Below are 15,651 nucleotides of genomic sequence, written 5' to 3' on the forward strand. Positions count from 1 at the left end.
AACAGATGGTCTGTACTTGAGCGTATGTAGTTTTTTGTTTAGAATCATCCTGCTGGTTACCCCTTTCTTCTCAAAACGTTTCAGTAGACTGGTCCACACATCATATGCAGTAGGCTTGCCTTTCACGTGTTCCAATTGGCTGTCGTGTATCCTTTGAATAATAAAGTTTTTACACTTCTTATCTTTACGTATTACTTCCAAAAATCCTTTTTCCTTAGAACTTTTAACATCTTGATCATCTCCATCTACCACAGTACATGGACCCTTCCATTCGTCCAAAGGCTTCCCTAAATGATCGAGCACTTCCTTTTCATCCAGGAAGACCTCCATTCGAAACTTCCAGTTGTCAAAGTTGTTCCCATCAAACAATGGTATTCTAAATTTCTCTTCTTCCATTCTGCCGACTGTGCAGACTGTGTCTGCCGACACGTGCTGAGATAACCTCTCTTCAGTATTCACTATTCCAACTGTCCTTTCCACTGCCTACTACCACCTGGGCCCATAACCTGATAACATTTAGGCTGGTAGCAGTTTAGTGAAAGTAACATGATTCCTTTATCTTGATCTGAATACTTTATTACTGCACACTTAAATTCACACTACCCATTCTCCAGCTTGTTCATTAAAACCAAAAAGAAAAAACAAAACACACATATCAAAAAGCATGAGACCAAAAAACCAAACATAACAGAACCAAATATACCAACTACAAAACAAAATAGTAAATAAATTGTCATTTCAACAGAATGCATGATTTCCAAAAGCAACAGCTTCCTGCCTGATTCACACATAAGCAGAGCTTTTGGAATAAACATAATTTATGGCTGTTCATTTTGCAACATATTTTTGTTTTGTTTGCTAGTATTTAACAATTATTTTTTTTTTATCAAATACAAATGTTCTGAAGCATTTATTCCAATTCTTTAGTATCAAGTACTATATCTATCAAAATAAAAGATAATTTCCTTTACTGGTATCATTAAATATCCAACGTAAGACTTCAGCCATTGCCACACAGAAAGCTACGCTATGTTCACAATGTTCGCTATGTTCGCTGCGCCAGGTGGCCAGACAGATCAGTCTAGTTTGCAATGTTGGAGACACGCATCTAGTGGGATTCAATTGATGATTCTGAAGATGATAATATTCTGCTGGCTCTCATAGTATGTAAATGTAAAAAGAAATGGGTTCACGTAGTTACTCTAGAAACAAAAGAATTTTAACAATTTTGTCATTTGATGAAGCAGTTGCTTGTGAGGACAAAACCAAATATATGGATCATTCCAGAAGAAATACAACTTAGTTTCTTAGTATTTTCTTGAAATCAAATCCCAGGCATTGTCCTGCATATCTTGCCTTATGTATTCATTCTTCCAGAGATTTATTTCATAAACATGGATTTTTTTTTAATCCTTCAATAAACTTTGCCGTTTACATGACTATTTAAAGCACAATACTGAGAATAATTAAACTCCATAAAAAGCAAACGCAGAAGTACGGTATAATTTCGCGTGAAAACAGATGTTTTTGCTTATATGCGTATGTGCAAAGTTGGGGCCGCGAGGGGTAGGGGGACCGTAGGTGTTTTGGGACACTGTAAACAAACAGGTGAGTGTGGCATCACGTGTCCGGGTGGGCGTGGCAGGAGGTGGGCGTGGCACCACGTGGCCGGGAGCCATGTGGAGGGAATCCTGAGGTGGTTGTTGACATCACGTGGAGGGTTGTCTGCTGGGGCGATGGTTATAATTTAAGGAGCTAGGGAGCGCTAGTGTCCAGCGTGCCGGAATTATTATTACAAGTACAAAAATGGGATGTATCGCGGCTGCTGGGATTCGATCCGTCAACCTTTGGATTGGTAGTCAGCGATGCTAACCACACGGCCACAAGGCCATCTTGGAAAACATTTTTGTTGAGAACAAAAAATGTTGCTCTTTAAATCTATATGACCCATCAGGAAACATTTCAAAGATTAGTGGTTCGTTATCAGAGTTGCAATTAAATTAAATTGGGGACCTATACACTTATGTTTCTGGGTAAATTATGTTTGCAAAAAAAATTCAACGAGTTTAAAAAATGATTAATACATTTATTAGGTTTATATATTTTATGAAAGTTACAGTATGTTCGAAACAAAATACTTATACTAGCCTATCTTGCTTATTTGCTTCCATATTTATAAAATTAAAATAAATTGTAAACAAAATTTAAAAGAAACATTTTCTAAATGCTAAAAGGTATTTTCCTAGCTTTAGCATTTGCAACTGCAGATAACACATTTTTAAAATCCAGGTATTTTGCTTCCATATTTTCTATGGAAATAATGGCCAGTCCAATGAGGCGTTCCTGTGTCATCGTTGACCTCAAGTATTTTCTGATGAGCTTAAGTTTACTGAAGCTTCGTTCAGCACTAGCGACAGTCACTGGAATTGTTAACAATATTCTAAGGTTGATCCAAAGATTTGTAAACAAGTATTTTTGGTCAGTGTCTTTTAAAAGTTGCAAGACGTGAATTGGTGTCGACTGTTCTTTTCTATTCTCAAGAACTGATCCTACATGTAGCAACTCATTAAAGAGATAATTTCCAGTAATATCAGAAACTCCTTCGTCAATAAGAAGAGTTTGGAGTTCTTTACAACGATCTTTGAGTTCTTCTTTTGGAAGAAGATTTTTTCGTTCTTTCAATGAAACCATTTTATTATCTACTTACTAACGGTATGAAAACATCTCTTTCAAACGTTTCTTCTGGAGAAGGTTGAGGTGCATCACATGCCTTGTAAGAAAACAAACGCTTCTTGTTGTGACGATTTTCTTTGAAAACAGGTTCAATGTCTGTTTCTTCAGCCATTTCTTTAGCTGTTATGATTGCATCTGTGAACTCTCTTTCTTTGAACGTTTTCAAGAAGTTGTCATATTTCTGAAACTGAGTCGGTGCCATGGGGATGTCTGGAAAAGTTCCTTGAAGCATTTTGCGTACTAAATATAATTGAAACAGTATCTCGTGCTAAGCTATTAAGCAAACAAGAAATGAAAAATCCTCCATATGATTTCGTAATGACTGGGCTTCAGAAGCAGTCGTGGCATCATTAACACTCTCTGACAACTCTATTAAAGCATCTCATACTTCACAATATTGGTAGCAAACAGCCTGCACAGAGTTAATGCATGCTTCCTACCATATTTCAGATACTTGCTTCAAGGTCAGGCTTTGTATGTTCCCACTAATAATACACCAACTTTTAGTAGAACTTGCAAAAATCATTTAAACACATTGCAGTACACCAAAAAGTGATGTAGATTTCACTGAAGACTTGGTGCCATCTGAAATGACCAAGTTTAGGCTATAGCAGGCACAAGGAGTGAGTATACCTCTTGAAAATTCTTTTAAAACTCATGTCTGTACACCTTTATTTACTCCTACAATACTTGTTCCATTATTGTACCCAAGTCTTCTGCAGTTATCTATGTAAAGCCCACATCCTTCTACCAATTTCTTCATTAACAGATCAGTGAGAGCTTTGTGCTTGTATCAATAGCAATGCTGTAGCCAATAAAACTTTCTTCTACTGATACGTCATTGGTTGTATATTCTCATATAACTAACTGTCAAGGATACCTGTTCCTTATGGCTCAGGTCAGGTGTGCAGTCCATGATTGTGGAAAAATACTTTGCATTATTAAATTTGCCAATGATTGATTGTTTATCCTCCTTTACTAATAGGGAAATAATCTCATTTTGTATTGAGACACTTAACATATGAACACAGTCTTCATTCTTTGATATTTTTCTCAAATGTTCCATCAATGCATTGTCAAATTTACCTAAAAGTTGTATTAGCCCCAGGACATTACCATTATTTTTAGTGAAAGGCTTAGTTGAACTACTACGAAAAGCAACGCTATTTTCTGCAAGGTACAATGTTATTTCCACAATATGTTGTAAAACAGCTTGCGAGCGTTCTGCTCCTGTACGAATCTGAGCTATCAGCTTGTTATTTACAGGTTCTTTTTTCTTTAAACGCAGTTGTATACTTAAATGATTAGGACTGGTTTTATGTTTTGTCAGCCAGTCGCCAATGTGCTTCCAATCATTATAGCCAGTTTTTAGTTCCAAAGTAGATTTTTAAGCCAGGTCCTGAAGGTGACAACAAAAACAAAATGTCTAGTCACCTTTAACTCAAGAAACAACCATTTTAATTCAACCCTTTCTCCATTTTCTGTATATCAGAATTGGTAATCGTTAAAAAAAAAAAAAATTATTTTTGAGAGTTTATTGGTTGATTGGGTACTCATGATCTATTTTTGAGAGAGGGCCAGGTGCATTCAGTACCACTTAATCCAGCTGTTCTTTTCAAATATTTTCAAACATAGTGTAAGGATTCCATATCCATTCAGGTATTGTATTGATATAATTTACATTTTGTTTATGGCATGCAAACAAAGCAGAAGATACAATTAAAGTTAGAACACTATAGTGTGGACGGTAAGGAAGGTTGGCTGTGACTGAAAGCAAAACAAGTTGAAGTGTTGGATTGTTGGGTGTTATAGTGTGGGTGAACAGGAGGGGTGAGGGGAAGGGGTAGGTGTGCCATGTTTTCCACTGAGTTGTTCGTCACTGATATAAAATCAGTAGGCGAGCGAATGCAGGGTAGCCGCGATTTCCGTGTTCCCATTCCCATTAGTAAGGCTCGTCGTCCCTTGCAGTCAAACGTCAAGTATACACTAATTTTGCATTACATTATTTTTAACAATACACCTTGTTATCTCTTGTGTAATTCAGAATAGGATAAAGTATCAAAAATGTGAACATAAATACCAAACATTGAATGTAGTTTTATAAAATCTGATTTTAAAGATAGAATAGTTTTATTTTCTTCAAGTCCCAGTGCCCTCCTGGCTGCAATGCCCAGGGTGGTCGTCCCGGTTGCCCCACCCTTGTAATGGCTCTGCGTGAAGTCAGTGACGTTTAGAAAAATAGCCAAGAACCAAACACCCGGCTACACCAGGATTGCCAACATAGCGAACGTAGCGAACACAGCTAGGTGTGGCCAGTGACACATGAGATGCAGCGTGGCTATGCTTGACTCGTGTAGCGAACATCGTGAACATAGCAAGCATAACGCCCTGTGCGGCCGTAGCTTTAAGGTTAATATCAGATGACCTGGAACATAATTTACTGGATAAGAATAAGTTTCTTTAAAATACTGGTTATGGCCCATTACTAACATAGGCGTGCGCACGGTAGGTGCCACAGGTGCCTTGGCACCACCATTAGGGTTAATGTTATTTTGTTTTTACAAGCAGAAATAATACATACTTACAAAAATCCGTATTATTTCCAAAAAAAAAAAATATATGTTTTCCAATCGCGTTGAGTTACAGATATGTGCTCATAACACTATCAGTATATCAATTATCAATAGAACCAACTATACACACGGAAACAAGCCAGTTGCAATTACTTGTGTTGTACACGCGGGCCGCGGCTACAAAACATCTGAAATGTAAATACTTCTCATAGTTCTCCTCGAATTACATAGAATGCGCGCTCGGTGTCCACTGTTCACTCCACTCGGCAGGCGCACGGAATAATAGCCGCCGTCCGTCAGGGTTTATTTAAAAAAAGAGAGAAAGTTTAGTTAGTTAAAAGGATAGGCTTACTCGATGACTTATATGCAGTCGCCGACAAAACATTTTTGTTGTATTCCAAAAGTTAAAACTTTTGCCCAATCTTATTTGTGTATTTTTATTATTTTAATATTTTACATATTTAAGGTATGTTACAAAAACTCCCTTGATTTGTTGATTTTAAAACTTAACATTTGAGAATGTTTTTTCTAGCATTTATTTGGAGTCTTCAGAAAACATGTATGGTTTTTCAAAGCCACCAGCATGAATTCCGTGCAAACAATTTGTGCAATTTACTTTATGGCTCAACAAAGCTTAAAACTGTAAATAGTTAATAGTTTTCCTGGTGATTATAACGTTCAAGGCCATAATTTGTCATAAAAAATGTTAAAATTTTTACATCTGTGTATTTATTGTTTTTGTTCGGAAACACCTTAAATAGCACCATTTTGCGCTTTAAAATCCAAATTTTTCCGGGGGAGGACCCCCGGACCCATTTTAGGCTCGGGGTCCGTGAATGACAGGGCTGTTGTGTAATCTGGCACCACCAATACTGAAGTCCTGCGCACGCCTATGATTACTAAATTCCACTTTTTGACTGTTAGGCTACGGTACTAAAAATAATAATTTTTGGATGTTCCACAATTTGTGGCCCGAACTCATAGAATTTTGAGTGTGAATGTCACAAAAACTACAGTGCAATTGGTTTCTGAAAGAAATAATTTTCCTCTTTTTTCTTTTCTATTTATATTGGAGATGTATTAAACTTCCAAATGCCTGAAATTGTGTTTAGTGCATATAAAATGCTGTGAAAAAATATTTCCTTTTGATGTGTCAAACTTAATCAGTTAAAAAAAAATCTAAAAATATTCATCACTTAATATCACAAGAAATGAGATGATTATATGTGTATATATTTCTTGCCATCTTGCCATTACGTTATCATAAATCTTCAGCATTTGAGGCATAGTTTTGCTGTGTTCTATTTCTTTTGTAAATTTTCCATGAACATTTAGATATGTATATTCTTCATTTCTATTGTTTTAATATGTTTTGTAATGGAAGTAAAATAAATAAGTAAAGGACAGTAGTACGACTCAAAATTTTCCTAATCTTTCATGATCATCTATAACTCATTTACTTAGGAGAAAACAATGTAACTAAGAATTCTCATTTCATCTAATCCATAGAGCACTTATAGGAAAGATAATCACTTATTCAAACATAATAAGAAATATAGTATAAGTCTCCACCATCTACAGAATGTTTCTGTTGGGTGTAAAACTATCTATCTTAAGAACTCATTTAAATTAAATAAATTAAATCTATAGAAATAAACATTTCACTAACAAAACCAATTTGTAAACTCTATAATTTATTCTATAATTTAATTTTCACAATTTAATTAGTTAATCTATTATGTTACAAAAATTAATATTTTCAAGTTATACTCTGAAAGCTCACAAATTAAAACAGTTATAATTAAGTTATAATAGGAAATGTTATGAACTTTAGTCTACACATTACTGATTATACTTAACATAACTAATAATTTTTACTTCATTCTAACTAATGTCCTCATCAGAGAAACATTCCTGTGCTGCACCAAAGACTTACAATTGCACAATGACAGTCCCTGACTCTACCAGACTGTCCCCAACTGCCCAAAATCATTCAGGCCGACCACCTACATACCGAGCAAACTGAGTTTCGATTATATTATCTAAGCAGCATACTTCTCAAATCGTCCAGTGACACCTAATCTAAACTCCTGTTTCATCATCCAGGCCAGCACTTTTGGTTCCTATGCTAGCCCTGGCGAACAATTTAGCCACTGCTGGAGCTCGTAAAGGCACGGTGCTCTGAGAGCCCAAGCGTCATCAGATGAAAGGAACATCAGGAACTAGAACAGCGATGACCCGTGCGCACCACCCTGCCCTCATTCCTGGTAGAGACAGGAGCCAGACAATTGAACTGTATAGTATAGTAGATACCAAGGGAAATTAAAATTTGATGGCACTGAAAAATTACAATGTGACAATCTTTGAAAGGTTGTTTTTGAGTTTTGAATGTAATTTATAAAAATGTATGTATAAACTAATTTATAATGATAATAAATTATTGCTATTCTTGAAAAATGAAATAAATAGAGACCAGATAAATGAAGGAAGACAAATTCCTTAACAGGCTTATGAATTTTGGCTGCATTCACATGAACAATTCAATAATTAACAGTCACAGGGTGTCTACAAATATCTGTTGAACAAATTTCAGGGCTTTTTCAAGATCTTTAAATAAAATTTTCTTGCAACTACTTGACCTCACAGCATCATTTTATCTTAACATAATATGCAAAATTGAACCTACAATAGAGTCCCGCTAATCCAGAATATGTGGGACCGAATCTGTCCTGATCACCAAAAGTCCGGAAAGTGAAATTTGCCTTAAAAAGTACGTAATACAAGTTTTAGATGAGTAAAACTATAAAAATCATTATTTTTATCATAACTACCAATTTTCCTGCAGCTTAATTTTAGTTTATATCCTACTATAGATGTTGATTAACATTTTTAACCTACAAACTGTCTCTTTGTTAACATGTGGGTGCTGTACGAGACCATTAAATTTAAACTGCTTATAGCCTGTATTAAATCACTCACACATCTTTGACACAACACCCTAGCTTAATGATGCTTAGCAGTGATAATCATTAAATAAGCCATGCTGTCATATAATTGGTCACTTTCACCAAATAGCAAAGTCAAACTAAAGAAATTATGTAAATTAATAACATGAAACCCATGTGCAATAATTATACCACCTCATGCTGATGAGCTGCAACACACATTCAAACTGATTTTACAGGAGTAAAAATAAAATCAAACATTAAATATAACCCTTGATTATATATTTGAAGAATTACTTAAGTTCATTGTGGACCTATAGTAAAATTAACTTCACATACTCACATTAGTAATTGTCAATGATGATACTTGCAGTCAAGTCTATTAAATATTAAATCATCCTCACAGTATGTCCCAAATTGTGACTTTAAACCATTTAATTAAAATTAACAACTCACCCATCCCACTGGACTGTCCATACACCCTACTCGATCACCTTGAGCATGCATACTAACACCTAGATGCCAGTTTAACTTCAATAGCAATTATGAAGTTCCTTAAATGTTGAAAATCAAATATCTATATCCAACCAGTTCACGGTAGAGGTCACTGTTTGTAGGTAAGTATAGTTCCTAGTTTATATGTTATTAAAAAAGACATATATATTAAAAATAAATAATTTATTGCTTATCATGCACAATTAACAATAAACACAAAAAAATCAGGTGGTACCTTATCATAATTTTTGTTGAAAAAAGTCCATTATAAAGAGGTTTTTTTATCAAGTGAGATAAAAAAAAATATTTTACTTTTGAATGAAATGCAACAATTATGAAACTTGTCCATCCTGAGGGTTCAGTGGTTAAAGCTTCTGGCTGGTCATTACTCCGAGCTCAGGACTGGGTGTTGTGTTGTCCCTTAACCTCCATGCTACAGAAGGCAGTGGCGATCCACTACAGAATTATCTCGCCTAGTCCGCCCTAGTCATGGTAAAATGTTTGGCTATGCATATTTTATATAACATTCAATCAAGTTAATTATGTTCTATTATTGCTTGATGGTAAGCTTTAGGAAATAATTACGTATACCAAATTCACAGCTCCTAGTTCTTGTTGCTGAGATTGATTCATTATTCCAAAAAAAAAATTATATATTCATACTGCCTAATGATACTGAGAGTTTGATAGGTTTACTGACCCAGTCCAAACCCAGTAATCAGTAAGCCAACGTGCTGAAATGTTGCCATAGGACCATACATTTGCACACTCAAACCAATGGTGCTGATCACGCTGGCCACTGTCATGGTCTTGGCAGGTTTAACGTTGTCCATGGTCACAGTAGACAGCAACGACCCAGTGACAGAGGATACTAGCAGCTCACAGCCGTAAATCACATCTGGAACAACAAACCTAAATTTTGAAACAAGTTAAGACTTAGACTTGACTTCTGGACAATATTTGTACTTATAAAAGAAAGTTAACTTCATTCAAATGTTGAAAAAAATGTTAAAATTATTTTACGTGTGGAAAACATTTTATTGAAGCACTCCAACACATCTCAAATAGCATTTTCACACTGATATATGTTACAATCTGCTTACCTAATAAATATATACAAAACTTGTACCTACAGGTGAATTTTACTGTACACCTTCCACCATTAAATTAATGGGTTCACCGTTCAGTAGTAGCTGGCAACATGATAAAAGGACTGTGCTGTGCACTAGTTCAGAGCTTATGTTCATAGGTTACATGCCTTTATATGTACATACCTTTGTCACCTTGCTTTGTAGCTGTATATAAATTATAACAAATTTCCTCTAATTTTGTTTATTACATAACTATTTTCATCATAAAATTAGTCTGTGAGATATGCTCAAAAAACTGTTTTTGGGTACCATTTTTCCAAAATGGGATGCAAGCTGCAAAGATATGAGGTGGTAAAGTGAAAATTCAAAAAGAGCACATTAAAATCTATAAGCATACCAATTTTCAAAATTCCCAGAAGACTTTCCAGGTAAAACTCCAAAATGACTGGGCTATAAATTGTCATCTTAATTCCTCAAACATCGTTTTAAAATCTGGGGAGGGCAGGGTCTTACAATGTTACAGGGTAAAATGGTGAATTGAAGCAGCACTGGAATGCACTAGCTCACAGAAACATTTGCTACATTTCCCCCTTGCAAAAAATGGGTTTCACCCGGTCAGGAATCGAACCTATAGTGCTTTTATTAAAGGCATTGATTGGACCATCCGACCATAGTGGTACTCTCATAACCTATTGTAGTTAAATAAACATTTCCTGCCATATACCAAGTCAAGATGCAACAAATTAGGCAGAGTAATGTTTAAAGGTTGACAGTCTATTTTATATTTTATGTGCTTTGGCACTGGCATGGTGCTCGTAAAATTTAAATGAAGCATACGGGGGGTTGAGAGTAAATTAAAAATTCTTGCATTTTGACACTAGCAATGTGCCACCCAGGTTACTTTCACATGATCAAAGTATGGATACTAGACAAAAGTCACTGAAAATAATAATGTTTAAACTTGCATAATATTTTTTTTTTTTTTTTTTGGCAAATTGTCATATGACCCAACTAATAAACAAATATTATCCTTTTTTTTAATTTTATTTTTTATGTTTCAAAAATTACAAAATTATTGTCCTCCATAATATGAAATCAGGAGCATACACAGAATTTCATTTCATAAGGAGATAGAACTACTTTGCCTACTGTTTGCTTTCTGTTGCATCGTCTCTCCGTAACCGTAATCAAGTACAACTCATTAAACCATAATCCGCAGGCACATGATGTACCTGAGATAGACCAGCCGCACGGCCATCTTGCCCGCTACTGCCCTAGTCACAGATACAACATCTTTCCCTTTTTATTTTGATTTGCAAAATACATCAAGCCACTAGATAACACAGATACATCTGATACATCTTCCCTTTTTTTTTTTTTTTCCAGTCCCAAGATCTTATACAAATAAACTGAGATTATAATTTACAATTATTAATGGTTACATAAGCTAGATACACATACAAGTACTAATCAATTATATAAGACAATTCTTTCATTACACAGCTCAAACAATCTAATACAAACAAGATAGAATATTTTACAAAACATACCCTGAGTTTACTAAGCCTCTTCATTATGTACTACACTCTGTCAGCCACTTTGGAGAGCCTCTTTTTCTACCAGACTTACGAAGGATTGGACTGGCCTGATTTCCTTCATTATCCCATCCTTTCCAGTCACTGTCGCTGTCGGACTCATTAGACCCTTCTCCTGAAGTATTAGCCGTGGGACCTTCTGTCTGCTCGGCGTCTCCCTGGTTTCCCTCTGTGTTCTGTAGTTGCTCCCCGCTGTTCTGCATCGACCCCCTACGGAGTCCCACTACTCCCTGAGAGGGTGCACACACCAAGTGGTGACGGTTGCGCCTGTATGTTTTGCCGCCAACCTGAACCTGATATGACCTAGGTGCAGTGAAGCAGCTATAGTCATTGATTGACCTTCTGTACTTCTTAAGGTCCGGGACCCAGACTCTATCACCTTTAGTGAGCAAAGGAAGCTCCTTTGCTCTGTGTCTTTTGTCGTACCATTGACCGTAATACTCTTTGACTTTTTCCAACCTCTGTTTTAATTGCTCGTTGGGCTTTCCCGATACCAACGATGGAAGTGAGGTCCTAACTTTTCTACCTAGCATAATTTCCGCTGGGGAAAAACCGCATTCTAGAGGGGTACTCCGGTATGCAAGAAGAGCCTCGTGAACATCCTTACACTTAGTTAATAATCTTTTTGCAGTTTTCACGGCTGCCTCTGCACAACCATTTGACTGCGGGTAGTAAGGACTGCTAGTTTGGTGTCTGAAACCATATTCTTTTGCAAAGTCACGAAACCTTCCCCTGAACTGAGGGCCATTATCTGTTCGTACAATTTCAGGGACTCCAAAGCGTGCAAAAACTGTCTTGCACTGGTGTACGACTGCAGTTTCTGTTAGGTTAGTTATTTCAATCAGCTCAAAGTACTTAGAGAAATAGTCCACTATTACTAGATACCATCTACCTTGACATTTCATTAAGTCCATAGCCACCTTTTGCCATGGGTAGTCTGGGATGGCCTCGGAAATGAATGGTTCCTTAGGCTGGCTCCTGTGTTGATGCATGTGGGGCACACTGCTATGACTGCTGTAATCTGGTCCTCTATTCCCAACCACCAAACAGTTTCTCTAGCTCTGGCTTTACATTTTGTTATGCCTAAGTGACCTTTATGCAGCTGTCCGAGGACGTACTGCTGCATCTCAACGGGAACTATTAACCGTGTGCCCTTTAGCAGGAATTCTCCACAAATGTTTATTTCCAACCTGTACTGATAGTATTTGTCAAGTTATTTTGGCAACTGTCGCTTAGGAGGCCACTGTGTTTTGGTGAACTCTGTAAGTTTTTGACAAACGGGATCAGTTTGCTGTTTGGCTTTGATATGCTCTAGGGTATTAGGTGCAACAGACACATTGGCTACAACCATGTTCACCTGTGCCTCTGTGTCTGCTGCTAGTTCCTCAGCCAATGGGTCTGTACCCGGAAGTGGGTTGCGTGACAAACAATCCGCTATGATTAACTGCTTACCTGGCACATAAGACACTGTATACGAATACTTCATCAGCCTGATTCTGAATCTCTGCAACCTAGGGCTCAGGTCATCAATGTTTTTTGAGGTTAGTATTTGAATTAGGGGCTTGTGGTCGGTCTCCAATTCCACTTGAAGGCCTAGAACGTATTCTTGAAATTTCTCACATGCCCATGTCAAGGCCAGGGCCTCTTTCTCTATTTGGGCATATCTCATTTCGGTCTTGGTGAGAACTCTAGAGCCATAACAAACTACCTCCCTTGTACCATTCTCTCCTGCTTGCATTAAAACACATCCTAACCCAAACGAAGAGCTGTCTGCACTCACAATCATTTTTTTCCTCACATCGAAGTGAGCTAGAAAAGGAGCATGTAGCAAGAGCTGTTTTATTCCCTGGAAGACTGTCTGTTGGTCCTTTCCCCACATATACATGCAATTTTCTTTTAGTAATTCCCGCAGGGGTTGTAGAACCTGACTTTTGTTAGGTATATATGTCCCTACATAATTAACCATGCCCAGGAACCGCATTAATTCTGTCCTATTCCTAGGTTCTGAAAATTGTGCAATGGCTGTAACTCTGCTCGGGTCAACTGATATACCCTTTGCTGAAACTATCTGACCCAGGAACTTGACTGTATCCACCCCAAAAACACTTTTGTCCATATTAATTGTGATACCTACTTCCTTGTACTTAGTCAACACCAAGCGCAGAGTAGCATCATGTTGTTCGACATTTTCCCCATAGACAAGAACGTCATCAACATGTTGCAGAACATTTGGTACATTTTCTAACATGTGAGCAATCTTGCAACTGAAATACTCTGGAGCTGCATTTAGGCCAAAAGGCAACCTTCGATACATGAACCTCCCAAATGGGGTGATGAAGGTTGTTAGAGGCTGGCTACGTTCGCTAAGTGGGACTTGGTAAAATCCCGAGTTAGTATCTATTTTACTAAAGATTTTAGCATTGTTCAGTTGTGACAATGTGTACTGAACTTTATGTATGGGAAACACTGGGCGGTCCACATATTTATTCAGTTCAGTAAAATCACAACAAATCCTCGCCTTGTCTCCCTTAGCCACAACTACCATGGGAGCGCAAAACTGTGTAGGGTAATCTACTGGTGTAATGACACCTAACCTAACCATTCTTTCTAACTCTTCTTTCACCTTTGGTAATAAAGGCAGTGGAACTAACCGGGGTGCAGTCAGCGCGTAGGGTTGTGCCTCATTCTGCAAATGTATCTCCATCTCTCCTTCGAACTTACCCAAGCCTGTACAGACTTGGGGAAATTCAGCTGCAACATTAACACTGCGAACCACTTGAATCACTTGCAGAGCACGAAGGGCATCTTTACCCAACAAGGGATTGCGTAACTTGTTGATGAAGTAAGTCTTTATCTTCTTCTCTTGCCCCTTGTATCGCAAGGTTAAGTACCGGAAACCGACAACATCAAGCAGGTGTCCATCGGGCCCACAGACTGTGCTGAAACTGGTTTCCAGGATGACATTCTTTTCGTCTAAGATAACAGCTGGAAGACAAGTGATGTCTGCCCCCGTATCAATCACAAAGTCCACTGTCGTGCCCAATTCTGGGACTTCCATCTTGACTTGAAATGAGTCGTGTTTCTGCTGACTTCCCGCCGAGCCTAACCCTGCGGCCACACTACCAACTACAAATTCATTCGAGCTGTATGAAGGGTTTTGATTTTCGTTAATAGTTTGGACATTTTTTTTGGCCCTACAAACTCTAGAAAAGTGACCTTTGCGACCGCAAGAATAACACTCAGTGTTAATTGCAGGGCACTTATTGTTGACATGAGTCCTACCACAATAAGCACAATTGTTGCCTTGTGCCCTCCCTGACGACCCTTCATTCCCCCTCCACCGTGGATAGGCACCATACTGATATTTTAGGTGATCACGATTGGTTGTGTGATCTCGACGTACATAATTCACCTCCTCGGGTCTTTTCCCACGTAACTGAGAGGACTGTGACGACTGTAGCTCAGCTTGTCTGCACATGTTGATGGCCTCTTGTAAGGTTAAGTCACTCACTAACTGCATTTTATCACTGAGTTCAGTATCGCACATTCCCACAACGATGCGATCGCGTATCAACTCTGCTCTAAGAGGCCCGTACTCGCATGTCTCCGCGAGTGTATGTAGTGCAGTTATGAACACCTCAGCCGTTTCTCCTGGTTGCTGAACCCTTGAGTTAAATTTGAAGCGTTCAAATATAATGTTTATACGAGGTTGGAAGTGCTTATCGAAAGCTGCGACTAACTCAGCATACGACCACTCTCCCGACGGTCGGGGAAACGTCACTATTACGTCGTCCGCCTTTTCACCCAATAAATACATCAGTAGGTCAATCTTGTCTTTGTCCTTGTTTACATTTTGACCGGTGAGGTTAAGGTACCGCTCGAAACGCAACTTCCAGCGAGGCCATGCGTTAGCATCAGCGAAATCGAGCGGGGTGGGCGGTTTTATGTGTTGGCTGCTCGGCCGCGGAAGCTTTTCTATGTCCTTAACACCGTCGTCCATGTTGGACGCTTGTTGCCGACACAAGACCAGTTTATACACGACCCGTTTCACATACACAAACCACGACCGATTGAAAAGGATCAACTGAATTTACCGCTGCCACCATGTTGCATCGTCTCTCCGTAACCGTAATCAAGTACAACTCATTAAACCATAATCCGCAGGCACATGATGTACCTGAGATAGACCAGCCGCACGGCCATCTTGCCCGCTACTGCC

At 38.0% G+C, this 15,651-nt stretch overlaps 1 protein-coding gene across 1 annotated transcript in view; it reads right to left on the minus strand.

Annotated features, from left to right (window-relative positions):
* LOC134529960 (uncharacterized) overlaps positions 1-15,651 on the minus strand; it is a 107,743-nt gene that overhangs the window by 26,102 nt on the left and 65,990 nt on the right. The window contains exon 6 of the mRNA XM_063364501.1: positions 9,447-9,644. Coding sequence (XP_063220571.1) covers positions 9,447-9,644 — 198 coding nt within the window. The remainder of the gene's footprint in view (positions 1-9,446; positions 9,645-15,651) is intronic.

The sequence above is a fragment of the Bacillus rossius genome, chromosome 2 (genome assembly GCF_032445375.1).
Source record: "Bacillus rossius redtenbacheri isolate Brsri chromosome 2, Brsri_v3, whole genome shotgun sequence".
Lineage (NCBI taxonomy): Eukaryota > Metazoa > Arthropoda > Insecta > Phasmatodea > Bacillidae > Bacillus > Bacillus rossius.